We start from the raw sequence: 26553 nt of genomic DNA, 5'->3' as shown, positions 1-26553 counted from the left end.
AATGCAAGGAGAGTGAAGTGGAACTCTCTTCCCCAGGGTTTATACATGACAGGCACTTTCTGCACTGTTTTCTCTATTTCTTTAGCAGCTTTTATTTCCCGATTTTGTCACGTACAAACTAACACCAGTCACAGGTGATATGTGACTCATATCTTTCAATGAACTGCATGATCTGGAAAGAACTGGTTTTTCCCACTTTCCTAATGTGGGAAGAGGAACCAGAGTGACCACTTCATTCTTCTGGAGCTTCTACTCTAAAAATGCCCCTGTTGCCAGCAGGTAGCAGCACATACTGGTCACCCAGCCATGCCTGGAGAAAGGATGCCAAGAGAAGGGATAAGACTGTTCTTAGGGTGGATGGGATAAAAGTCACTGACACCAGAGAGAAGACAGAGCTACTCAACTTTTATTTTGCCTCTCTTCTCTGCCAAAGAGAAGGACCTTTGTTCAAGAAACGACTAACAGGGAGCTGATACCCAAGTCAAGTAGGGAACCAGTAAAAGAACACACTTAGCTACCTCTGATGAAAAAGTCCCCTGGCCCAGATGAACTCTGTATCTCCAAGTGCCCAAAACTGGGTAGTGTAACGGAGATGCTGCGAAGAGGGAGAAAGGCAAATTGTCTGATTTTCAAAAAAGGAAAGGAAACAATCTGGATGCCATAGGCCTGTGAGCTTAACTTTGATTCTGGGAAGAATCCTGGAATAGATCATGACAGAAAAGGTGAGTGAACAACCGTTTAATGAAGTCGTGCTTATAAAGAGCCACCTTTGGCTTTCTCAAGAACAGATCATGCCAAACTGACTCCATTTCATTTTTATAGGATTACTAAACTTGGAAATGAGATGAATACAGTGGCTATAGTTCATCCAGATTTTAGTACGGCTCTTGATAAAGAATCTCATCCCATTCCCTTGGAGAAGAGGGAAAGATATGGGCCAGGCAATAATCAAATCAGATGGATTCAGAACTGGTTGTTAATGATTCCATGTCAAAGTGACAGAATGTCTCCAGTGGAGATACGCACTTAGCTCTGTGTGGCTTGATATTTTTATCTTTCATATCACCAGGTGTCAAATTGGCAGCTGACTCAAAGTTGGGAGAGATAGCTGGCACATTGGGTGGCAGATTCCGTATCTAAAAGCATCTTGTCAGGCTACAATATTGGACCGTGTCTAATAATAAGAAATACACTGGGGATACATGCAAAGTCGTATACTTGGGTACAAAAAATGAGTTTCCAAGTCCAAAGTGAGAGGAGTCTAGTTAGACAACTGTTGTTCTGAAAACAATCTGACCATTTTAATGGACTGCATGTTTCATATGGGTCAGCACTTTGACGTGACAGACAAACAAGCTTGGGTTACATTAAGGCTTATGGGAAGAGGGAAATGATAGTTGCCCATATCACATCTCATCTGGAGCCTTCCTGTATCTCCAACTGCCATTTTGAATGTCTAGTAGACATTTTAAACTCAACATGTCCAAAATGGGACTTTCCTCTAATCTCCCCCCCTTCTCCTTTCCCTAATACATTAGAGGGCAACACCATTCTCCCAGTCCCCCAGGCTCACAACCCAAGAGTCATCCTGGATTCCTCACTCTCTCTTACCCCCTACTGCCATCCAATCTGTTGCCAATGCCTGTCAATTCCACCTTTGAAACATCTCTCTCAAATATCCCTCCTTCTCTCCTCCGACGCTGCCACTACTATAGTGCAGGCCCTCATCATCTCATAGCTGGACACTGCAATAGCTGCTGATGAGTCTGCTGGCCTCAAGTCTCTCCCCATTCCTGTCCATCCTCCATTCAGCCACCAAAGTGCTTTTCCTAAAGCTCAGGTCTAACCATGTCACCTCTCTTCTACCTCCTCCCCCTGCCTTGGTAACTGACTGATTGCCTGATTGAATCACTGCTTTTATCTTATTTCCCATAACTTATGGGTATCTTGCAGCTACTCTAAGATCTCTGGTTTGGTATAGGCATGGACAGTTTTCTTTTCCCCTTCCCTTTCCCTTTAAAGTCTTTTTGATTAGATTTTCAAGACTCCAGGAAAATTATTCTTTACCAGCAATTACCCTATTGTTGGCCAGGAGTCTGTCATTGCTATATTTCCAGTCATCATCTAGCAATCCAAATATTCTTTCAGACACGATCTTCTTAACCAGCCATTCACTCCCCACATTTTCATTTCTCTTTTTACTTAGTGCTCCATGTCACACACTCTACAATTCAACCATATTGGCCTCCTTGCTATTCCTCATACCTGATGATGTCCCACCTCCATGCCTCTGCACTGGCGGCCTTCTTATGCTTGGAATGCTCTTCTTCCCAACCTGCATCTCTTAGTGTCCCTGCCTTCCTTCAAACTCATGTCACTTACTTCAGGAAGCCCTTCCCTCATTTGCTAGTGCTTTCCCCTCTAAGGCTACCTTCTGTCGACTCTGTATATATCTTATACATACCTAGCTATTTACATGTTGTCTTCCCCATTAGAATGTAAGTTCCTTGAAGGCAGGGGGTACATTTGTTGTTTTTTTTCTCATAGACACGGGGCTTAGAAGTTTAAGTACTGGCAGATAGTAAATATTAAATGCCTTTTGGTCAATTGATGATTGATTGAATTAGCCCAGAACAAAAGAAATTAAGTTGCTAATCCATTGTTTCAATTACGTTTAAGAATGTAATGATTATTATTAAATATTATTAATGGTTTTAATCATGCTATGAATTTTAAATCTTCCTCAGTACAAAGACATATATCACTAAACTCTGACTGATGCACTAACTTATGCTGAAATTAATAAACAGTTGGAGGCACATATCCATTTAGGAATTTCATTCTGTTTCAGAATGGTGCATTGACTCTGAGTTAAGGCACATGTTGGTATTCCTTAGAAGTAGTTTTGTGGTAGCAAAAAATGAAGATAATGTGGATGAGGGAAAGGCTGAATAAACTGTGGTGCATAAATATAATGGGATATTATAGTACTGTAAGCAATAATGAATAGGACCAATTCAGAGAAGCTGGGGAAGGCTTCAATGAACTAATATAGGATGAAGTAAGAAGAATCCTGAAGAGAAGATACAACAACAACAAGGTAAATTTAAAGACTATGAAAATAAAACCGAATACCTAAAAATTATAATAATCTTGGTCTTACGTCAGGGATTAGGAAGTAGATTTCCCTCCTTTCTTTGGAGAGCTAGGGTTTCAGATTTGGTAGCTGTGTTTATTGATTTTGCTTAACTATTTGTTGAGGGGCGTTATATCCAGAAATGACCTGATGTGAAAGGTGATGCAGCCAATAGAGTGCTGGACTAGGAGTCAGGAAGACCTGAGTTTGAATCCTGATTCAGATACTTACTCATTGTGTGACTGTGCAAGTCACTCGACCTCGCTAAATCTCAGTTTCTTTATCTGTCAAATGGGGACAACAAAAACACTGCTTCACAGGGTAGTTATGAGGAACAAATGAAATAATAGATGTGAAGTACTTTGTAAACCCTATGACTTTTTTTTGGGGGGGGGCAATGAGGGTTAAGTGACTTGCCCAGGGTCACACAGCTCATAAGTGTCAAGTGTCTGAGGCCAGATTTGAACACAGGTACTCATGAATCCAGGGCCGGTGTTTTATCCACTGCACCACCTAGCTTCTCCAACCTTATGACTTTCTATAAAAGCAAAAGGAATAGAGAAAATTTTTACCTTTTTAAAGTATAGCAAATTTGTTCCAAACCAAGTCAACTAAAGTATAGAGGAATAAATAAAAAGAGAAATGTGAAACATAGACCTCACTTCATTTGGCTCACAAAGATAAGCAAGTTAAAAGCTAGCTAATGCTTTGATGAAATAGAGTACTCACAACAGTATGAATAGTAGGTGTTGTTTCTTGGGAATGCAACATAACACATTGGACATGTGAATAGTTGGTGTTTAAAAATAACCTAGGCGTCAGATTTTCCAAGGCCTTAGGGTAAGCAAAGAGCATTTCCTTACCTACGAGAATGCTGTAGCCAGGAATCATCCACAGGAGGAGGTGCGGGAGTAGACACGGTGGCACTATTGATATCCCCAATAATTATGAGGGCTTCCTTAAGAGCTTGGTACATCCGAAGCATCTCATCTCGGCGTTGAGCCTGCTCAGCAGACTCTTCCATCAAAGTATTTTGGTCCTCTGAGGAGTATAACTGTGCTAGGAGCTCGGAATTTATGAAGTCTTTGACCTGGCATGTCATCATTGGAAAACAAAAGAAAATGAGTGAGTGCATGGTCCAAACATTTCAGAGACATCCAGGGCCAGTGGACAAAACCCACTAATGTCCACTCTAGGATAGTGTGTCTGTTTATCTTTGCTCTCTTTATTACCCGTTTTTGTCTTCAGTAGTGGTGCCAGTAACAGTTTTCATTCTTGTTGATGATTGGTGACAATAAAAAATAATCTTGAGTGAATACAGAGTAAGCCAAAAATTTGCCATTACTTTTCTAGTGCCTGCTGATAGCCACAGCAACCCCACAATGTTGTGTTTTGTTTTTTTGTGGGGTTAAGTGACTTGTCCAGGATCACACACCTAGTGAATGTCAAGTGTCAGGCTGGATTTGAACTCAGGTCTTGCTGAATCCAGGGCTGGTGCTTTATCCACTGCCCCACCTAACTGCCCCCCCCTCCCCCACAATGCTTTTTGAAGCAGTGTTGCCTACCTTGTGGCAAAAATAGGTATTTTTATCAAGAAAAGTATCATGATATTATCTAGATAAGCTACAGTGTTACCTGTCCTAGAATTAGCATCAGTTGAAAAATATTTGCCTGAGATGCATGGGGACTATGCTATATGTTTCACCACCAAAATTAAACAGATCCAGTTTCTAACCTCTAATAATTGTTTGATTTAAGAGAGAGAATTCTGATTAGGAGTAACCAACAGTATACTGAAAACTGAACCAATAGTGAATAAGGACTAAGAGTAGATCAAGGGTAGGTCAATTTTGTGGGATGGTGTAGTCAAAATCTGATAGACAGGAAGGCTATCAGAGCGATCACTACCCTTAGGTAGTAATCACTTCCAGTTGGGTAGAGAAGGCTTAATGGAAGTAGGGAAATTTAATTTGATCCTTAAAGAAAAGGAATATCACCAATAATAGCATTTATAGAGCGCCTACTATGTGTCACATAAGCACTTAAAAATACTCTCATTTGATCCTCATAATAAATCTATGAGGTAGATGGTATTATTTCCATTTCCATTATTTCCATCTCCATTTCCATTTGAAGAAATGGAGGGAAACAGAGGTTAAGTGACTTGTCCAGGGTCATACAGCTAATATCTGAGGCTGTATTTGAACTCAGGTCTTCCTAACTCTATATTAGTGTTCTATTCATTGCATCACCTACCTGCCCTAGAACCTGCCAAGATAGTTAAAAAAAAGAATAAGGCAGTAAAGTTCAAAAGATGGGAAATGGGAGGCAGCTAGGTGGCGCAGTGGATAAAGCACCAGCCCTGGATTCAAGAGGACCTGAGTTTAAATCCAGCCTCAGACACTTGACATTTACTAACTGTGTGACCCTGGGCAAGTCACTTAACCCTGATTGCCCCACAAAAAAAAAGGAAATGAATAAGAAAAGAGGGGATGCAGGAGTATGTGTAGTGAAAAGTGAGACCAGTCTGTCCAGAGGTAGAGAGAAGTGGAAGATCAGATCAAATTGTTAGGTGAGGGCCTTCAAAGCTAAAACATTTGGACACTATCCTGTAAGTAATGGGGAATCAAATAAGGATTTTCTGAGAAGCAGAGTGACATGATGAAAGGGATATTTTTAACAAGATCAATTTGTTGGTGGCATTCAGGGTACATCGAGAGTGAAGAAAAAGAGATCATTTAGGAGGCTTTGAAATAGTCAAAGAATGTGGCAATAAAGGCCTGGACTAGGGTGGCAGATGTGAAGGAAACTCTTGAACAACACAACAAAGAGGGAGTAAACAGAGCTTAGTGACTGATTGAATGTGAGGTACAAGAACGACGAAAGAGTAAAGAGGGACTTTGAGGTTGTTGCACTTGGATGACTGGGAAAATGATGACACCATTGAGAATAATAAGGAAGCCAGTTTGAGGGGAAATATGATGAGTTTGGCTGGAGGAATGCTCCATTTCCCCTCTACAAACATATTTCCATGGGGATAAGTTTGCAGGTGTCTATACAACTATAGGTCACCAAATCCCATACTGCATTTCGGTAGACAGTGAGACTCTTACGTGGACAAATCTGACATTTTTCATGCCTATGGCCACCAGTCCTTCAAAAAGGTTTACATTTTGCTAAAGTCTCTTAATTAAATCCAATTCCAGGGGAAAGAAACCCCAAACCTTTGCAACTTTTGAAATTATGCATGTGTATTTGTGTATACATGCCATTCAGTGGCATAAGTTAACATTTTAGTTCTCCATCTAAAATTTCAGAAGGTACTCTCTCTCTATCCTGCTCCCTTCTGCTTTTCCCTTATTGCCCCTCATAGTCCCTTGAGCTAGGAATTGGCAGCTTTGGGGAAACTCTTTTCCTGGGGTGCTGAGCACTTCAGTGAATTCTTGAGCAGTGTTTAGGTCTACAGCACGAACACTCAACTAAAATGTACAATTCTGTTACTTAATATTGTTTATGGTGTACGGTTACTCCCTCTGCTTTCCTAGAAGGTAGAATTAAAATTAAATTAAATGTGTAATATAAAGCAAAATAATTATACTTGAATATTAGAATGGGAAAACAAGGGAATGTAAGACGTTTTTACGGGTTCCCTGTATTTTCTTTTTCCACACCTAAGCCTTTTCTGTCAACAATTATAACCCATTCCTTTCCAAAACATTTTTAGTCTGAATTACCTCGACCACTTTTAAAAGTCCCACAAATAAGGAAAGAAATTCTAAGGTTTCTCATACAATACAGTTCCACAGGAGATCATTTCCTGAGCATCAGCTTGTTTCTAGATTTTTAAGGAGGTGGCACAGCAGGGTTTCTCTGCTGAAATGTATATATATATATATATATGATAATTTAATTGAAGGGCTTTATTTTCTTTGTTTTTTGGTGGCATAGTTAGTATTTTACAATTCTTAGGGGTCTTACTGGGACTCTCAGAATATTCTGAACTCCCTACCCAGTTCCTCCACAATCATCCTCGCCTTCTTTCCTCTCTCATGTATACCTTTGATCCCCTTCCCTCCCATCTTGTTCCAGCAGACTGTCCCCACTATCATTATGTCTCTCCCTCCCTATCTCCTCCCTTGCTTCTGACAAACGTGCCCAAGTGTCCCCCATCCTTAAAAACTCTCACTAGCTCCTACCATATTTGCTAGTTATTGTCTTCTATCTCTACTTCAACCTCTTCATCTAAACTGGAAGAAGCCATCTATCTATTCTCTATGCTCCCACCTCTCCTTTCAGTCTCCTCTAAACTCTGCCATCCGGTTTGTGACCTCATCATTCAACTGACATTGCTCTCCCCTGAATTACAAACGATCTCCTGATTGTCAAATCGAATGTCTTTCTCTCTGCTCATCCTTCTGGCTCTCTGTACAGCATTTGATACAATTTACTATTTTCCTCTGGATACCCTCTTTTCCCCGGGAGTTTTGGTGACTGCTCTCTATTGGTTCTTATCCTCCCTATTTGGGAGTACCTTACTTGTCTTCTTTGCTGTATTTTCTTCCTCCCCCCATTTTTGTGGGGCAATGAGGGTTAAGTGACTTGCCCAGGATCACACAGCTAGTAAGTGTCAAGTGTCTGAGGCTGGATTTGAACTCAGGTCCTCTTGAATCCAGGGCTGGTGCTTTATCTACTGCGCCACCTAGCTGCCTTTTTTTTTTTTTTTTTGCTGTATTTTCATCCATGCTTCATTCACTTAAAGGTTTTGTCCAGGACTTTCTTTTCTTTTCTCTCTATGCTTTCTCACTTGGTATTCTCATTGGCTCCCAAGAGTTCAATTATTATCTTCATGTATATGATTCCCAGATCTAATTCTCCTGAGATCTAATTCTATACCACCAAATACCTAGTAAACAAGTCTACCCCTCTTCAGAAGCTCCCTTTATGTCAAGGATAGCACCAATTGTTCCGGGCACCCAGGTTTGTAATCTTGGTGTCCTACTTGACTCAATTCTCACCCTCTCCTTTTGATGCGTGTCCCCCTTTCTTCACGTAGAAGCCACCCCCTGCCTCAAGTCTCTTCTTACTCCAGTATATTCTCTGCTCAATTTCCAAAGGGCTTTTCCTAAAACACAGATCTGACCACATTACCCTTCTAGTCATTTAACTCTAATTTAACTCTTGGTGTCTATTACACCAAGGATTACATAAAACCTCTACTTTTGGCATTCAAATCCGTTCAAGATCTGACCTTCTCCTATCGTTTCAGTCCCATCACTTTCCTCTATGTCTATAGTCCAACAATAGTAGCATACTAGCTGTTCCTTACACATTATCATCTACCTTCTTTCATCTCAATACTTTTGCACTGGCTGGCTCCCATGTCTGGAATGTTCTTCCTCCTTCTTCCCCTAACATCCTATCTGAATCTATGGTTTCCTTTAAGACTTGGCTCAAGCACCACTTCTAGCAGGAAGACTTTCCCTGTCCCCTCCAGCTGACAGTGTCTCACCCTTTAATTCTACCTTCTATGGCCTCTATATGTACTACTTTGTAAATACTTTATCTACCCCATCACAATGTAAGTTCCATGAGGGTAGGACACTTTTTTTGTGTGTGGCTTTTTCTTTTAGTGTCTGACACAACTTAAGCAATTAATCTTTTTGTGGGCTGATTTATTGGTTGGTTTCAAGATATTTGAGATCCGTTCAGACCCTAAGCTACCTTCTACTTGGTAATTCTTTTAACAGAGAAACAGTAATACAAATGAACATGTACAATGCACTTAGCAAAGTGTTATATGCATGTTATTGTTGTTGTTATTATTTTTATCATCATATGTTAAACATGTATTATTCTTTCCTGTTTCATAGCACTTCTGCACTGTGAGGTAGAGTATTGTTCTAGAATTCCACAGCCTTAGTTTTACCAAATTATTAGTTAAATGATTATGGGAAAATATAACTTCTACTTGTGAGCCACAGTTTCCTCACCTATAAAATGGGGACAATAATACTTGCAAATGTCTTCCTTCCCCACTTCAAAATGTTGTCATGAGACTCAAAATGGATAAACCACTAGTAGAGTCAAGCATGAGCTGTGAATTGGAACTAGACTTCCATAATATATTGCCAATTAAAACCATGATCTAAGCTGGATACTCTACTACTGCAGCTTTTTCAAGTATCTTTTTTAAAGGGAGATGATCTAAAAGGGAAGAGTCTGAGAAAGATGCTGGCACTGATGTGGCAGCATGGCTGTTCATATGTTGAAATTGAAGTCCTTTTCTTTCTCCCCTTAAGCATTAATGTCCTGAACACAACTATCTGATGGTTTGATTGTTTCCAGTGTAGGATAACCTCTGACTGTAAACATGCTGCTTCTTTGGGTTGTTGTTACCTGGTATGTTTTAGTAATGCAACAGCTGTTGCATTTCAATGGACAAAAGCCTTAGAGTATGTCGGAGGAAAGGCATGCATTTTTGGACTTTAAACTTCTTAAATAATCCCATATGGAGACATGAGTGGCAGAATTTTTAATTTAAACTTTCCAAGGGAACTGCTCACCAAATTCTAAACTTTATGAAAGCTGGCTGAAACATATCCTTTCTTTTTGTTTTTCTCTTCTACCCCCCCTTTTTTTTGCAGGACAATGAAGGTTAAGTGACTTCCCCAGGGTCACACAGCTAGTAAGTGTCAAGTATCTGAGGCCAGATTTGAACTCAGGTCCTTCTGAATCCAGGGCCTGTGCTTTACCCACTGAACCCCCTAGCTGTCCCAAAACATATCCTTTCTGTGGCCTAGAGTAGCCATCTCAGTGAAGGACTCAGCAGAACTCTAGAAAATCAGGAATTATACACATTGGCCCTAGAGAAAACACTGGCTCTTTAACCTGAAGAATATACATACATCCCCCCCCTTTTTTTAAATAAAAGCAGCTCAAATTCGTGGAAAGAGCAGAGAATGAAGAGTTCAAAGAACAAAAAAGGTAAAAATCTATAAATATTCCCCATTTGTCAGGTAGGCAGTGTGCTATGTTGGAATGAACAGAATCCAGCATCCGGAGACCTAGGTGCAAGTCCTGGAGCCATTTACCACTGGAAGAGTTTTTTCTACATTATCATCATTTGTTCTATTCAGGATCCAACTTCAAAGGTCAGTCTCACAGGTATTGAGTCCACTTTCTCTTAACTTTTACACAAGGTTTGTGGTCTTTACTGGTCAACAAGTAGATTTCACTCGTTCCTTACTTAGAGGCATCTATGTCTTGTGAGATTTAAAATTGGATACTAGGGCATTAATCTCCCCTCTTTAACCTTTCCCTTAATTTATCTCCCAGACTAGTAAATGGATGAAACTTTTTACCACAGTCTTATACAGCTTTTGATTCATTTCATTAAAGAAAACAGGGGGATGAGCTGAATTTCTGCCAAGCTCATCCTGTCCCTGACAGACAGGAAGCATTGTTTCCTCTGGGAAGGATTTAATATAGTACAGGACAAAGCCCTGGTAATGATGGTAACATCAGTGGCTTGAGATGAAAGAGCAAAAGAATAAAGGGTATCTGATCATGAAAAATGGTTAACAATATCTTGTTGAGTGACTGTCATTTCTGCAATACAATAAGAACTTCAGAATCACAGACTATTGTAGAGACAATTCTTCTCAAGTAGGAATTGAAATGAATGATTTTTGAGATTCTTTCCAGCTGAGATTCTATAATTTTATGGCTCGATGGTAAAGAGATAGAATAACTGATTTTGAATAGGAGAACATGTTTAAAGCTGCCCCCTGCCACAAAACCTCCACAATTTAATGCTAATATTATCATTATGTACATATGGTGATGAATATTTGGCCAGAATAACTATCCAAGACCATCTCCTAAGTTACAGAGGGATTATGAAGTGTGCTTATGAAAGGAGTATACACACCAAAGAAATCAGATCCCAGAAGTACCAAGGTATTCTCCTAGGGACTAGGGGATGCTTTAAAAATCCAAACTTTGGATGACAAAAAGGGCAATGGAGAGATGCATGGTAGGTGTAGGGCAGTTTCAATGCACTGCCAGTGATTACTTGAATATAAGAAGTGTTTTCAAAGGGATCCCCAAGGCAAGAGATGATCAGAAAATGACAAAATGCTTAGAGATCCGGGGGGAAGGCCTCTAACACATGAGGGAGATTCTTTATTGGAAGATCATGGGAGGGTGAGGACAAGAAGGAATGTATGGGTTGTACTTTCAATGAGATCATAAGCCATTAAGGGATGTGTAGAATCCCAACAGTTCTCTGATCTAGGCTAGCATTATTAACTACATTTGAGGGGGAAGTGAACCTCTCTCAGAGATGAAAAATAAATGATGGGTCTGACGTCACACAGCATGCCAGAGATAGAATTGGGCTAGAATTCACCGCAGACAAATTTCCTATTTACTGTTTAGCTGCCATCCATCCTACTATTTCTATTGTCACATTCCTTATTACCTATAATAAGGTAATCATAGAATAGTCATTCTTATTGTTTCAGGCTTATAAGAGCAGCTTAAAAATAACAGAAACTGAAGTGACTTAGGGTAGGGGTGTCCACAAGTGCAGCTTGAATTGGACTAAAATATAATTGGGAAATGTTGAACAAAGTAAATAAAAATATAATGCAACATAGATGATGCTGATTTGTGGCTTTCTGAGTCAACATACAGCTGCACAGGGTTTTGTTTCTACTTGAGTTTGATACAACCGAGGTAGAGAGTTTGTGGTAGAATTTGGGTCTTAATTTTGTTATCTGTTCTTCTTTCCACTATGCCATATTACTTTTCATGCTGTATTAGATGATTTAATTTTGATTCTTTTCAATGCTTTCATTAATTTTCTCTTAAAGGAAAAAAAAATCACTTCATAAGACTGACAGAGATGGGGTCTGGGCCTCTAATCTCATTGTTTCAGGGAGTTCCAAGTATGTAATTTTCTCTCCTGGTACAGGCTGGTACTTTACTGAAAATTCTAGTTCCATTTAATTACAGATACTTGTCTAGGACACCAAGAGGTTAAGCGACTTGCCCAGGGTCACATAGTCAATATATAACAGAGGTAGAATTATACCCAAGTCTTCTTGGGTCTAAGAAAAGCTCTTTATCCACTATGCCTCTATTACTCTCAGTATAAAATAGACACAAAGAGCAATTGTGATGTTTGGCTTAGTAAGATATGAACAGTTTAGATTTAAACTACTACACGTTTGCTTTCCTTAAGAAAATGACACTTTCTCAAAGACCTTGCGGCAATGTTTGGTAAGCTGTCAAGAAGTAAGATGCAGTAGTGTAATGGTCATACACACACAGGAAAAGGAAAGCTTTATGCCCACTGTTGACCTCTCCCTACTCATTACAAATGGCATATAGATTGCTGATCTCTGTAACACTATACTATGCCATGCTGTACCATATTATTCTAGACTATACACTATACTAGAGTATACAGAAGTATCACATTCTAGTCAGGTGAGTCACCTTTGATTTGTACTTTTTGGTCATATCACTGCTTTTCCTTGAAGTGTAATGTAGACACTGTATTGCATAGATTTCCAGAGTCTATGACATATATATGTATATCCCTCTATCTATATTTTGGTGTGGGTCTTCCCTCTACAAATGTAGATTATAGCCTTTCTGTGACTTAGGCAGATGGGCTTTGAGGATTACTGTGGTTGAAATATTCTATGGTCAGTCTACTGATGAGTCTCTGTTGTGTGGAGCTTCAGATGGTGGGCACTGGACTGGTGGGACTGGTGTCACTGGTTCACTCTTGAAGCTTTTCCATTTGGGTTTTGTTGTTGTTGTTCAGTTATTTTAGTTGTGTCTGACTCTTTGTGACCCCCATTTGGGGTTTATTTGGCAAAGATACTGGTTTCCTTCTCCGGGCTCATTTCACAGCAAACAAGGTTAAGTGACTTGCCCAGGGTCGCACGGCTAGTAAGTGTCTGAGGCCAGATTTGAACTCAGGAAAATGAGTCTTCCTGACTCTAGGCTTGGCACTTTATGCACTGTACCACTTAGCTGCTTTCTCCATTTTGGTAGGATCTGACAAAAATTTATATTCCATTAGAATAGAACCAGAAAGTGACCTCCTTACCAGGATAAGATGTTGAAAGAGGAGGAATTCCCTCAGAAAGATAGAAGTTAAAAAAACAAACCACCATACAATATATATATATATTTTTTTTTAGTGAGGCAATTGGGGTTAAGTGACTTGCCCAGGGTCACACAGCTAGTAAGTGTTAAGTGTCTGAGGCCGGATTTGAACTCAGGTCCTCCTGACTCCAGGGCCGGTGCTCTATCCACTGCGCCACCTAGCTGCCCCACCATACAATATTAAATAAAATATAGATAACCAATGATAGATCAGAAAGTAAAAGGCAAAGCTATGTATGATCACTTACATTGTTGATCATAAGGTGCATTATTGTTTTGGGAATCAGGTCTCGTATACACTTATTGATTATAGACATGTAGGAATCTACAAGGTTGCGAATAGTTTCCACTTGTCTCTCTAACTGTGGGTCCATGGAAAAGTTTTCTGCTTGACCGCTGTCATCATTGTCAGCCTAAATAAAAAATGAAGAGAAAACTTGTTTTAATAGCATCCCCTTAGTTCAAATGGGAAAAAAATAACCCAACAGCATCATATAACCAATTTCATCATATCCTCTATTTAGCATTTTTACCACTGATTGGCAATACACTTTATATTATTTCACACCAGATGAATTTGCCATTAGTAGGCCCTTGTAAAACTGGAAGCAGGATACTGTAGTGTGAAGAATGCTGGCTTTGAAATCAAAGAACCCAGATAATTCATCAAAATTAGATTCCCGAATTTAGAATTTTAGGTTAGAAGGGAAAGTTAGAGATCATTTAGTATAATTCTTACAATTTTGCACGTTAAAAAAACACAAAACAACAAACTTGTGTCCAGAGAGATAAAGTGACTTGCCCAAAGTCATTTAGGTAATAAGCAACAGAACTGGAATTCAAACCCCGCCTGGTTTTCTTCAGGCCACATATTCAATCCATTGCCAAATCTTGTTTCTTTCTTAATCATTTAATTATTTTTTTCCCAATGAACAAACATTATTCTCTTTCTCTCCCATATTCTTCTCTTGGGGAAAGAAAAAAAAAGTTTGTAACACATATGTATATTCAAACAAAGCAAATTCCCAAATTGTCTGTTTCCAAAAAAGATATGTCTCATTCTACATCTTGAGTTCACCTTTCTGTCATGAGACTGGTGGTATTCTTCATTATAAGTCCTCTCAAATCATTGTTGGTCATGGTTAAGTCTTTCAAAGTTGTTTGTTATTACAATGTTGTTATTGCATAATTTGTTCTCTTGGTTCTGCTCACTTCACTGCATCATGTTCACACAAGTTTTTCCAGATTTCTTTGAAATAATTCCTTTTGTTATTTCTTATGGTAGAACAGTATTCTACCACATTCATATAACATAATTTGCTTAGCCATTCCCTAATGGACAGGTACCTCCTCAGTTTCCAGTTTGTTTGGTTTTTTTTTTTTTTTTTGTTACAACAAAGAAAGCTGCTATAAATATTTTGGGACCTATAATCTCTTTTCCTCTTTCTTCGATCTCTGTGGAAAATAAACCTAGTAGTGGTATTGCTGGGTCAAAGGATATGAACAGGTTACTTTTGGGGCATAGTTCCAAATTGCTTTCCAGAACCACTGGACCAATTCATAGGTCCACCATTAGTGCATTAGTGTTCCTGTTCTCCCATACCCTTTTTCACAATTGTCATTTTAATTTTTTATCATCTTGGCCAATCTGTTGGGTGTGAAATAGAACTGTGGGGTTGCTTTAGTTTGCATTTCTCTAATTATTAGTGACCAAATATTATTTTTAACTTCATAATCTCTCTCCTATAGGAACCCTTTTGTTCACTCACTAGTTCAGGGCCTCATCATGTCTAGCCTGGACTATGGCAATAGTCTTCTATTTTGTTACCCAGTCTTTTGCCTTTCCAATCCAGCCTCCATTCAGCTGCCAAAGTGATTCTCCTACAGGCAGTGCAGGTCCAACAATGTGATCCTCCACTTCCACCCAATAAATGTCAGATTTCTCTTACCTACAGAATCAAATACAGAGTCCTTTGTTTGACAAACCTGATCCTTTCCCACCTTTCCAACGTCCTTACACTTGACCCTCCTTATGCACCTGAAATGTACTCCCTTCTAACTTTCATCTTTTAGAATCCTTGGCTTCCTTAAAGTCTCAGCTGAAACATCACTTTTTTTTGGCAGGGCAATGAGGTTTAAGTGACTTGACCAAGGTCACACAGCTAGTACGTGTCAAATGTCTGAGTCCGAATTTGAATTCAGGTCCTCCTGAATCCAGGGCCGGTGCTTTTTCCACTGTGCCACCTAGCTGCCCCTGAAACATCACCTTCTGTGGGAAAACTTTTCCATTTTGATACTAATGTCTTCCCCTCTGAGATATCTTTCAATCTACATTGTACATATCACATATATCTGATTATTGAAGTGTTATCTCTCCCAATAGAATGTGAGCTCACAGAGGGCAAAACCTGTTTTTGTTACAACAAAGAAAGCTGCTATAAATATTGTCCTTCTTTGTATCCTTATGACTCAGCAAATGCTTGTTGGACAACTAATCAAGCTATTCCTTTTCAGTCTCCTTTGCCATTTTGCCATCCAAATTATACCTTCTAATGGTATAAAGGACAAAGTCCTGTGTCCTTTTCTTGACTCTACTTTTCCATGTACGCTATCTCTTGGTGACCGAATCAGCTCTCACAGATTTAAATACATCCTCTGTTCAGATGACTAACACATCTGTAGATCTAGCTCCAGTCTCTTCCTGAGAGTCGGTCTTGCATCACTTATTGGCTACTGGATATTTTAAACTCACTGTCCTACAGACTTCTCCAACTCAGCATGTCAAAAATAGCACTCATCTTTTCCCCAAATACTCCCCTCTTCTAATCTTGCCTATTTTGTGGAAAGCACCACCATTCTTCCAGTCTCCCAGGTTCATAACTTCCATGTTACTCTCTGCTTCTCATTCTCCTCATCACACCTACATATCCAATTGGTTTCCAGATCTTGCTACTTCAACTTTCAACACATGGGAGAAATTCTTTCTACCTACCCGGTCACCACCTTGTTCAGGCCCTTATCACTTTTGTCGGAGCTTTTTAAAATAGCCTCCTAACTGGTGTCCTTGCTTCAAGTCTCCCACCAGGCCACCTCATCCTCTACATTGCTGCTAAGGAGATTTTCCTTCAGTACCAATCTGACCAAGTCAGTTCCCACTCAAGAATCTCCAGTGGCTCCCTACAGACAATAGGATGCAACCTCAACTCCTCTGCTTGGCTTTTAAAGTAAGCCTCTTCTAATCTGTCTCTAACCTATCTTTCCAGCCTTTTTGGACATTCTTCCTCTTCTTAAACTTGGCAATCCAGACAAATTGGCCTTTTCCCTATTTCTCATATAAGACTTTCCATTTTCTGTCTCCATGCCTTTTGCACTAGATGTCCACCATGCCTGGAATACACTTCCTCTTTACCTTTACCTAACAATTCCTTTCTTCCTTCAGTATGCAGCTCAAATTCCATCTTTTTCGTGAAACCTTTCCAGAACCCTTCAAAATTACTTTGTATTGAACTATTTTGCATATATGTATGTATTTTCTTTATATTTATTCTATATATACTCATGTACTTGCTTTTATATCAGAATATAAGCTTCTTGTCGTTAGAGGGTTTTTCATTCATTGTATTTGTATTTCTGGTTCCTTGCACAGTTCCTGACACATAGTGTTTAGTAAATGCTTGATTAACTGACTGCCATGACACCATAATAGCTTCTGTTTTAATGGAACTCCAAACTTTGGGGGAGATACTAGAACTAACCCATCCCAGGGATTCTCTAGATTAGAAATGAGATTGTGCTAGAATTCTTAGGTCTTTTCTAGACTAAATAATAATTTTTGTACTAACCCTGGTTCAAATCTGATTCCCCAGGGCTGACACAGATGAACAATAGGAGGCACAGTGTGCAATTGACACCACCACTTGCTTTCTGTGATTTATTATTACTGTGTTTTTCAGGGTTTCAACATCATTACTAAACACTAGTTTCATTGCAAACATATTATAAATTCACCTGTCAACTTGTTCAATGAATAAGACAACATAAAGAAATTATCTGTGCAAAAGAGAGTAGGGAAGCATCTGTTTTCTATATCATGAAACCTGAGTTCATTAATTTTGATTTATATGCAACAGATTGTCTTAGTACGTCATCTTTGTCATTTAGTGTTAACCCATTGGCTTAGCATTGAAATCAGAACAAAGAGTAGACATGTAAATCCAGTCAAATTGCCTAAGTTCCCAAATACCAGTATGTTATTGTAATAGTCTGGTTAATTTTAAATATGAATATAAAAATAAGGAAAATAATTTACTATCCTCAACACCAAACAAAATATAGATCTTTGGAAATGTATACTCTGATCTGTTAGGATTTTAATCCACCAGCAAATATTAATTGAACATCTACTATGGGCAAGGCACTATGCTCATTATATTGTTTAATTGTATTTGTGACACCTCTAAAGTCATTAATGTTAATTATTTATCCTGTAGGTAAAAAAGTCACAGTGCTAGAAAACAGCACAGAGACTATCAGAGGATAACAGAACAATCTCCTTATGCTTTGGTAGTCTTTTGAGTGATTGTCATTACAATAATTTGCTGCTTCCCAGAGTTACCACATATCTATATATCCCTTAGGGACATAGTGATGGGGCCACATCAGAGAAATACATTGTGGTCTCCTATGTTGCTAGAGGGAAGATAGGAGATTTTTTTTTCTCTGACAGCTGTTTTCCCTATGACCTGGAATTTTCCTAGAAAATGACTTCTCCGGTTATTGGCAAAAATGATTAAGCCAAGTCTCCTAGGAGATTCCTTCCCTAAACAGGAGTCATCTTTGTTTTTATTTTTCATGGGGAGGGGGTGATAAGAGTAGGACAAAGAGGTAGAAGATCAGAATTGGGGCCAGAGAATGGGAAATAGAGTGCAAGGGGTAGCAAAGAAGGCAGAACCAAGGAGAAAGGGAGGTAGGCAAGAGCAGTAGTGTCTGTATCAAAATTGGTCAAGTTCCCAAACCAGCTCACTGAGTTTCATGGCACAGAAATAATTTTAAAATCAGATATTTATCTAGAATGTGACTATTTCTAGAAAAAAGATTAAGTGTCTTCCTTCAAATACTCTCGAACTTGAGTTACAATATGAAGGTATGAGTCACTTACAAATTCAACATATAGGACCATAATTTTAAGCAAACGGTGATCTAGTACCTAGTATGGGAAAGGCAATGTTCAAGTCACTCTACAAAGAAACACTGACAAGGCAGTCTAATGGAAATTAAATTGTCCTTTTAAGTTCTGATATGTGGTTTCTTTTGGCTCATTCAGTCTAATAAGTTTTAACTCTTATTTTTCATTTTTGGTGTTTGCCATAAAGAATGTAATGGAGCCAAGAGAGCAAAGCAGAGAAACAGGAATTGTAAAATTTCTAAGGGTGAAACACAGTGCTAGGTGAACTGCTCTGTTCCTGGCTGCTATTTTCCTATGCGAACCCTGATTTTCCCGTCTCATACCATCAGTTTCACTTAGTTTTGCTTTTGGTTCTTTGAACATGCAAACATTTCTGGGCTTATGGGTAATTTGCACTAATAGCCAGTTTTGAAACTCAATGCAACTGATCGATTTTATAAGGTTGTAACACTTTAGATCATTGTAGAACAGACAGAGAACACCATTTTAATACTTTAAAGTGCTACCTAAAAACTCAGAGGGGGTGTTTACCAAAGTAATGGGTGAAACTCAACTTGAAGTTCTGTTTTAGATTCTGTAACGCTAGTAGACACAGTCACATGCAGAGTTTAATCATCCTTTTAATGCCCTGCACATGGTGGAGAGTCACAGAATTCACAGGGAACATTGGATTTTTTTTTCCTTCTGGTTTTAGGAAGAAGCAAACAGTAATTTCTCCCTTCTAAAATGCCTGAGATGAATGGAAAAAATTGTACATCTATGGAATTTTTCTTTTAACTAAGTAATTGCAGACAGCACATGCTCCTTTTCTCTACACTCTTCCCTCCTCCCCCCACATCTAACCAAATCCGTTATCGCTTTCTTTTGCTTATACATATACTGTATGTAACTGTGTATTTTTTCCTTTGTTTAAATTACAGGATTGCAATAAGATTCTTTGCTGGCTAAGCAGAGAAGTGACACATGTTTATCATTATCCTCATCAAGGGAATGTAAAATAAAAATAGTAATTTGTCTCTGATCTTTGAGGCAAAGAAGAACAGTCTGCAAACATTTAACCTTTTATGTGCAGGTTCATTGGCAATGTTTACAAAATGTGGATAATATTGCAGGAACCAATCTCCTTTTGAAAAACACAATAGATATGGTCTCGGCATTGCTGACTTTTTCTAAATAATTTTCAATGCCTTTAACAACAATTTGCAACAATGAAAATCCAGTCATCACGATTATAAAATTGCTTATAAAATTCATTTTGCAACTGAGTTTTTCTCTTTCCAGAGTCATAAGATTATAAGATCTTAGATCTTGAGGGGATTTAACTGTTTGAATCGGCATCTTTGAAAGAGCTTGCTTTGTAAATCCTTGATGGAAACACTGTATCTTTAACAGTGGTTGGGGGGGGGGACGTACAGCCTGAACAGCCAATAACGCTCACAATCATTTGAAATGTCACTTATGTTAGATGTACTTTTGGGAAAAACCTGATAGATAGATTGTACATATTTTGTATTGACTGATTTATGTATATATTTTCTTCTGTGATAAACTTTAAGTTCCTTGAAGGCAAAGAATGTTTTATTTTGTCTTTTATCCTCAGTACCTGACCTTTAGTAAATATTTATTCACTGAATGAATAGTTGCCTCGATGTATAATTTGCACTCTTCTTTTGCCCCAGTTCCTTTCATTATTAACAGTATTTGGTTAGATTTCAGGATTCTTTGAAGCATATTTAAATAATTATAGCTCAATTTCATATGATCTCATAAGATTTACAGGGCCATCTAGGTGGTTCAGGGCATAAAATGCTAATCCTGGAAGCAGGAAGACTCATCTTCTTGAATTCAAATTTGAGTTTAAAGCTGTGTGATCCTGGACAAGTCACTTCACCCTGTTTGCTTCAGTTCCGCATCTTTAAAATGAATTGGAGAAGGAAATGGCAAACCACTCCAGTATCTTTGCTAAGAAAACCCCAAATGGAGTCATGAACAATAAGACATGACTGAAAAACAAATAAAATTTACAAAATGGTTTTCTTATGTATGTGTCGATTTCCTCTCTTGCCTCCAGTTAATCACAGAAAGACAAGACACCTTTTGTTTGATTTAGTCAGTCAATCAAAAACAAACTAGGCAGGAACAAATTTTTGATCAGTTTAAGAGGATTATGGTGCTTTAACTATTGGATGAAAGCAGATGAGACCACATAAGGAAACATCTTGTGACTAGCTGAAAGAATCAGCTGAAAGAATCAGTAATGGATGGTCCAGTATTTAGCTAAGTCAAGAGGAAGACTAGTCTAGGGCTGGAGACCTCTAGTTTAGAGAATTCCAGTTCAAAAGTTGGAGCCAAGTTTCTGAGAGACGATCATTCTTGAAGGGCTGGTGGGGGTGGGGGTGGGAGAAGAGGAGGCAGTTAGTTTCTTTCTCTCCCTCTCTCTCTACTAACCATTTCATTAGAGACACTAGACCAGTAAAAGATAAGTCATCTAGAAACTGAGAAATATACACTGATGACAGTAAAGACAAACATGAATGGACAAACACAGACACACTTGGATATACACAGATAGTCCTATGAAGAAGGCAGCAGCTTCAGAGAATGTGAACTCCTGTGGTGGGGAGAAATGCTAGCTTCCTTACTGTGCCCTCAGCATTGAGCAGACAGTTCCTCCTAAGGGAAGTTGCTTGAATTCAGACTGCAAATGGATCGAAGGACTTCCAGTAAGCAGAGTTGTGAGTTATCCCTTAGCCCCAAGTGCCTTATGCAAACTTTGCACTTTAAGGTGATGCCCCTGCTACATTTCCTGACCCCATGTGTATTATAGTACTTTGACTCTTGGATGTGTTTGGGTAAATGCTCATCAACAACTTAATTTTTTTTTGTTTGTTTTCTAACCTACTTTAGTAAATGCCTTTTTTTTTCCCTCTAAAAGCTAATTGAAGTTTGGCAAACTGATACTAATGGAAATACACGGGTAGGGGTTTGTGTGCTCCTTAAGAATAAAGACTATCTTTGCCATTTAACCTTTCTTTGTATATCTAGCATTTATCAAAGTGCCTGGCACAGAGTAGGCACTAATCAATGTTTATTGATTGACTAAAAGTGCATCCTTTCAGGGTTACCCCTGGGAGTAGAAGTCAGCCAGTCTTTGGGGATCCAACCTGCTATTGTGAGGAGCTCTTGGATGGAGAGTTCTACTCACAACAAACTTAAGGGCTATTGGGTGCAAGAAAAACTATTCTCAATTTACAGGTTAAAAAATATAAACCCAGAGAGTTTCAATGACTTGCTCATGACTAAACAGCTAGTTTGGTTGTAGAATTGGGACTTGAAGCTAGCTTTTCTGATCTCAATTCTAAGACTTTTTTGACAAGACTATGTTATACCTCTAAATAAAGCATGTGGCTCTAACTCTTCAGAAGAGATTCACCATAAAAATGGAAAATGTAATCACAATACATCATCACACATAAGGCCTAGATTTAAATTTTTTTTTTTCCACAAAGAGCTTCATGGCCTAATCACGAGGCTCTTTACTATCCTGTTTGGCACCCTGAGGATACTTTGCACCCTTTCAATATCTCCCTACAATGTGACATTCAGAAATGAACACAGGACTGACATCTGTGGGTTGACTAAGGTAGAGGACAATGGGATTATCAGCACCTTATTCCTAGAAACTCTTACTCTTTTAATGCAGCTGAAGAGCTCATTAGTTTTCTTAGAGGTCATATTAAATTATTAATGAATTTGTAGTCTTCTAAAGCCCCCAGAGATTTTTTTTAGACAGTTGTCTAAACATGCCTTTCCTGTACCTGTGAAGATGCTTTTTTAAAATCCAAATAAGAGACATCAATCCTATTAAGTTTCATCTTATTAGAGTCCAATGATCTAGCTTATCAAGATCTTATTTATCCTGATTTTTGTCACAAAATGTGCTAGCCATAGGGCAGCTAAGTGGTGCAGGGGATAGAGTATTAGTCCTAGAGGCAGGAAGACCCGAGTTCAAATCCAACCTCAGATGATTACTAGCTATGTGACCTTGGGCAAGTCACTTAACCTTTGTAGGTGGTTCTCCCCAAAACCTTCCCAGGAATGCAAACCTCATGTGCCATGCCCAGCCCACTCCCCACTCAGAGGGTATAAGCACGGAAAACCTTGAGCCCTGCTTGGGTCCCTCTGCCAAGCCCAGCAGGGGTTCGCAGAAAAACCCCTTATGAGGGCTGGCCTTGAACACCTGCCCTGGGCATGGCCAGTGAATTAGCCTGGCGTGTGCATGGGCACGGCCCAGCTCGAGGTTTGAGGGGAGAGCTAACAAGAAGGTAGAGACACTGAGGGGTTGGTCGGTGGGAGAAGAAGCGCAGGGAAACCGGAGTGAAGGAAAAAAAGAGTGAAAGGGAGACTGAGAAGAGGGGAGACCGACAATGAGATGTAGTGAAGCAGAGGAGGCGGCTGACAGTGAAAGTGAAGGAGCTGTCGGGGTAGTGGAAGGAAGAAGAGTGAACGTGTGAAGGAGGATGCTACAGAGACTGATAAAAAGAGTAAAGCAGAGCGGTGAAAGGGGAGAGGAAGCTACAGAGAAAGCTAAAACACAGTCAGGTCATACTTCTCTTTGTATTTAACTCTAGGTTTGTTCCATATAAATAAACCCTTGTGTTTTAATTGGAAAAGAGGCTTTTGCTCATCAGTCTGGGAGAAGCAGTTGTGGGTATTTTTAAATGGCCCTTACAGACTGGCTTAGACAGCTAATAGCCAGCTATAGCTTTACCAGCTATAGTTTTACAGATAGCCAGCCAGGAGTTCACAGATTAGGATCACCAGTTAAAATATTTTTTTTACATGAATGGCGACCATGGCAGGATTTACAGGCCAGTTATAATTTTTCAGCTAGATATAATTTTTCAGATATCTTACAGTTATAAGCTTACAGATTAGCTAGTTAATATTTCTTTTTACACCTTGTTTGCTTCAGTTTCCTCTTCCATCAAATGAGCTGGAAAAGGAAATGACAAACCACTCCAACATCTTTGCCAAGAAAATCCACAAAGGGCCAGCTTGTATCACCTATAAATGTGATAACCATGCCATCTATTCCTTAATCCATGTTATTTTTAAAATGTGAAATAGTACCAAGCCAAAACATATTTTTGGGACAGTCTATAGAAGCCTTCTAAGTTGATCTCAAATCATTAATGGCTACTCTTTGGCTCCAACTATTGAACCCATTTGACTCTATTGGACTGTACTATCACCTAGTTCATCACTTCCCATATTTTCCATAAGAATAGGATAAGAGAATTTTTCAAATACTTTGCTCTATGTAAATGATATCCACAGCATTATCCAACTCTATCAATTTAGTAACCCCATTAAAGAAGGAAATAAGTTTATTCAGGCATGACCTGTTCTCAGTGAACTGGCTGACATGCTGGCTATTGGGGATCACCACTTCCTTTGTGAAGATGTGTGTTACACATCCTTTTAAGAACATTTTAGGTTGGCTCAAGGTCAGGAGGTTTGTCACTGGCCACATTTGCACTTAAGAGAGGAATTTGGAACAAAGGATTTGAGGTAGACTACTTGACACTTACTAGCTGTGTGACCCTGGGCAAGTCACTTAATGCCCATTGCCCTGCAAAAAACAAAAACAAAAACAAAAACAACAACAACAAAAAAGAGTGAGAGGGAGAAAAGGAAGTGAACACGGTAAACAATGAATAGTGTCACATTCAACAACCATTTATTAACCCCTATTTTGTACAAGACACTGTTCTAGGTATTAGGGATACATGATACAAGATGAGAAATGGGCCTTGACTTCAAGAAGCTTACATTTTACTAGGAAGATATAACATGTATGACGCCATAAACGTAATAAATTAAAATAATCATAAGAATTTCACTGAGTGGAACAAAATGCTGCCTTCTAGGCTTTCCTGCAACAAAATGTACCCTGAAGAATAATATTTATTAAGAAAATGGGAGAATCTTGTTGATGGCCAGTTTATGCTGATGCTGCTCTCTTGGATCCATGACAGGGAGGCAATCTTGTGATGATGGAATTGCTATTGCATTTGGTTAGATTATAAACAATCATCACAGTTAGAACTTGTTATAGGAAGGTATTTTGAAATTGTGCAAAATGAAAATCCTCAGGTGTTCAGTACAGGAATGCAGGGTGGGATACTGTTCAGCAGAGCTATTGGGTAACCTGGAAAGAGGGCCTTAGAATCACAAAGCTTCCTCTTCTAGACTGCTTCATTGTGATGGCACACAAATTTATATCATTGATGTTGAGAGGGAGAGAGCTCAATATCAGCTTCAGAAATAAACCAATATGAGAGGGCAGAGAAACTTGTCTTGACCTAAATAAAACTTTAGTTTTTAGACTCAATAAGATGATTCATGTGGAGAAAGTTGTATTAATGACTATTAGAGGTTTCTGCTCCCATGTTATAGCATTTTCTTCAAATGTTTATTTTTTTGTACTTGTTTGACACCATGCAATACATGAAGTTCATTTAAAAAAAACAAGTTTTTTTGTTTTAATATAATGTTGATGCATTCTTGTCTTTTAAAGTATTTCCCTGCTCTCGTAAATTGGAAAAACTAAAAGATGTTTAATTCCATATTGTTTAACTGCTTTTTACTATATTTGTAACAAGAGTTTGAAAATTCTGAAAGGAAATTAAATTAGCAAATATAATTATCTTAATAAAATATAATTAATATTTAAAAATTTAATATACCAAGCATGATAATTCAATGAGCAAGTAATATGTAAGGCATCTTTCACGTCTTTAACAAAGTGACTTTAGAGCAACAAGGGAGGCTTTTAAAAAGTTGCATGTTTTTCAACTTTCTCCCCATTTCCTGTGATTTCCTCAACTTACTCCCCCTTTTCCCTTTTACCCTAAGGCTTTTAAAATGTGTAGAAATTCACCATCTCTAATCTGCCCGATGATCTTCTTTCTAACGTATTTTTTTTTTTAGTGTCTGATGTTCTTTTGTTCTTACTTCATCAACATATGCTCAAAGGGATCTTCCATCACAACCCACTCAACCCTGACTAACATTTGTTGCTTTTCCATCTCCTTCTGTCAGTTCAACTTGATAAGTTTATAGAGGGCTTCCTTACCATCCTGGGGGTCTTCTTTGCTTTCTCCAGCCATCTCAAGGATAGCTGTGAAGGAAATCTGTCTACCTGTCCATCTTCCCACTCATTGCATGAGCAGCCCACCTTCTTTTTTACTCATACATTTCCCTGATGACATGATTTCTACTTCACTACTTCTTCAAAGTTCCATATATCAGTTGCAGGCTGTTAACACTCACCATATACCTCGCCATTACTTTCTATGTGATGCTCATTTTTAATTCTTCAGAGACTGCAGTCTTCCATGACTCATAGCCATAAACAATATAGTAAAATATTGGTATTTAAAAGATGGTACTTTGTTTCTGGAAGAAGTTCAAGGTTATTAAAAGAGCTTTTTTTAATTTTCAAAAGGTAACTAAACCCACTTTCCTACTGCTGTTTAGTTCTAGACCCAACTTTTCCATGTATAGTTTGTCCCAGATTTTAAAGGTCAATATCAATCCATCTATCTAAATAAAAAAAGGAATCAAAACTGAGTTCATTACTATGAGAAAAGTCCTATCAATGCAGGTTTGTACCTTTTCTTCAACTTAAAGGCTTAGAGAGTTGTCTAGAACACTATAAGAGATTTACTTAACCTCCCTTAACCCCTCCCTTAACCCCTTCCTCTTCCCTTTTGTTGTCTCTTTCTGTGTATATATGTATTTGCACATACACATACATATAGCCATATAAAATATATGTATATGACATATCTAGGTAGAATTAAATTGGGATTTACATGTATCTAATATATATCAATAGATATTCTTTATCCACTTGGTTTCTCCCATGTGGATGGTTAGGCCAAACTGTCTAAATTGAAATGTATTAATTAATACAAAATTTGAATTTGGATTGAATTAGTTCCAAATAGATAAAATTTTATTAAACTAGGTACATTAA

At 38.5% G+C, this 26553-nt stretch overlaps 1 protein-coding gene across 7 annotated transcripts in view; it reads right to left on the bottom strand.

The window, feature by feature from the left end:
- DNM3 (dynamin 3) overlaps positions 1 to 26553 on the bottom strand; it is a 592171-nt gene that overhangs the window by 44234 nt on the left and 521384 nt on the right. For all 7 annotated transcript variants that reach the window (XM_044000106.1, XM_044000101.1, XM_044000102.1 and 4 more), the window contains 2 exons: positions 13570 to 13734; positions 4000 to 4226 (listed from right to left, as the gene is read on the bottom strand). In XM_044000106.1, the coding sequence (XP_043856041.1) occupies positions 4000 to 4226; positions 13570 to 13734 (392 nt within the window). The remainder of the gene's footprint in view (positions 1 to 3999; positions 4227 to 13569; positions 13735 to 26553) is intronic.

Source organism: Dromiciops gliroides, chromosome 4 (assembly GCF_019393635.1).
Source record: "Dromiciops gliroides isolate mDroGli1 chromosome 4, mDroGli1.pri, whole genome shotgun sequence".
Taxonomy (NCBI): domain Eukaryota; kingdom Metazoa; phylum Chordata; class Mammalia; order Microbiotheria; family Microbiotheriidae; genus Dromiciops; species Dromiciops gliroides.
Note: the sequence above shows the minus strand (reverse complement) of the source record. Positions and strands in the feature narration are given on the sequence as shown.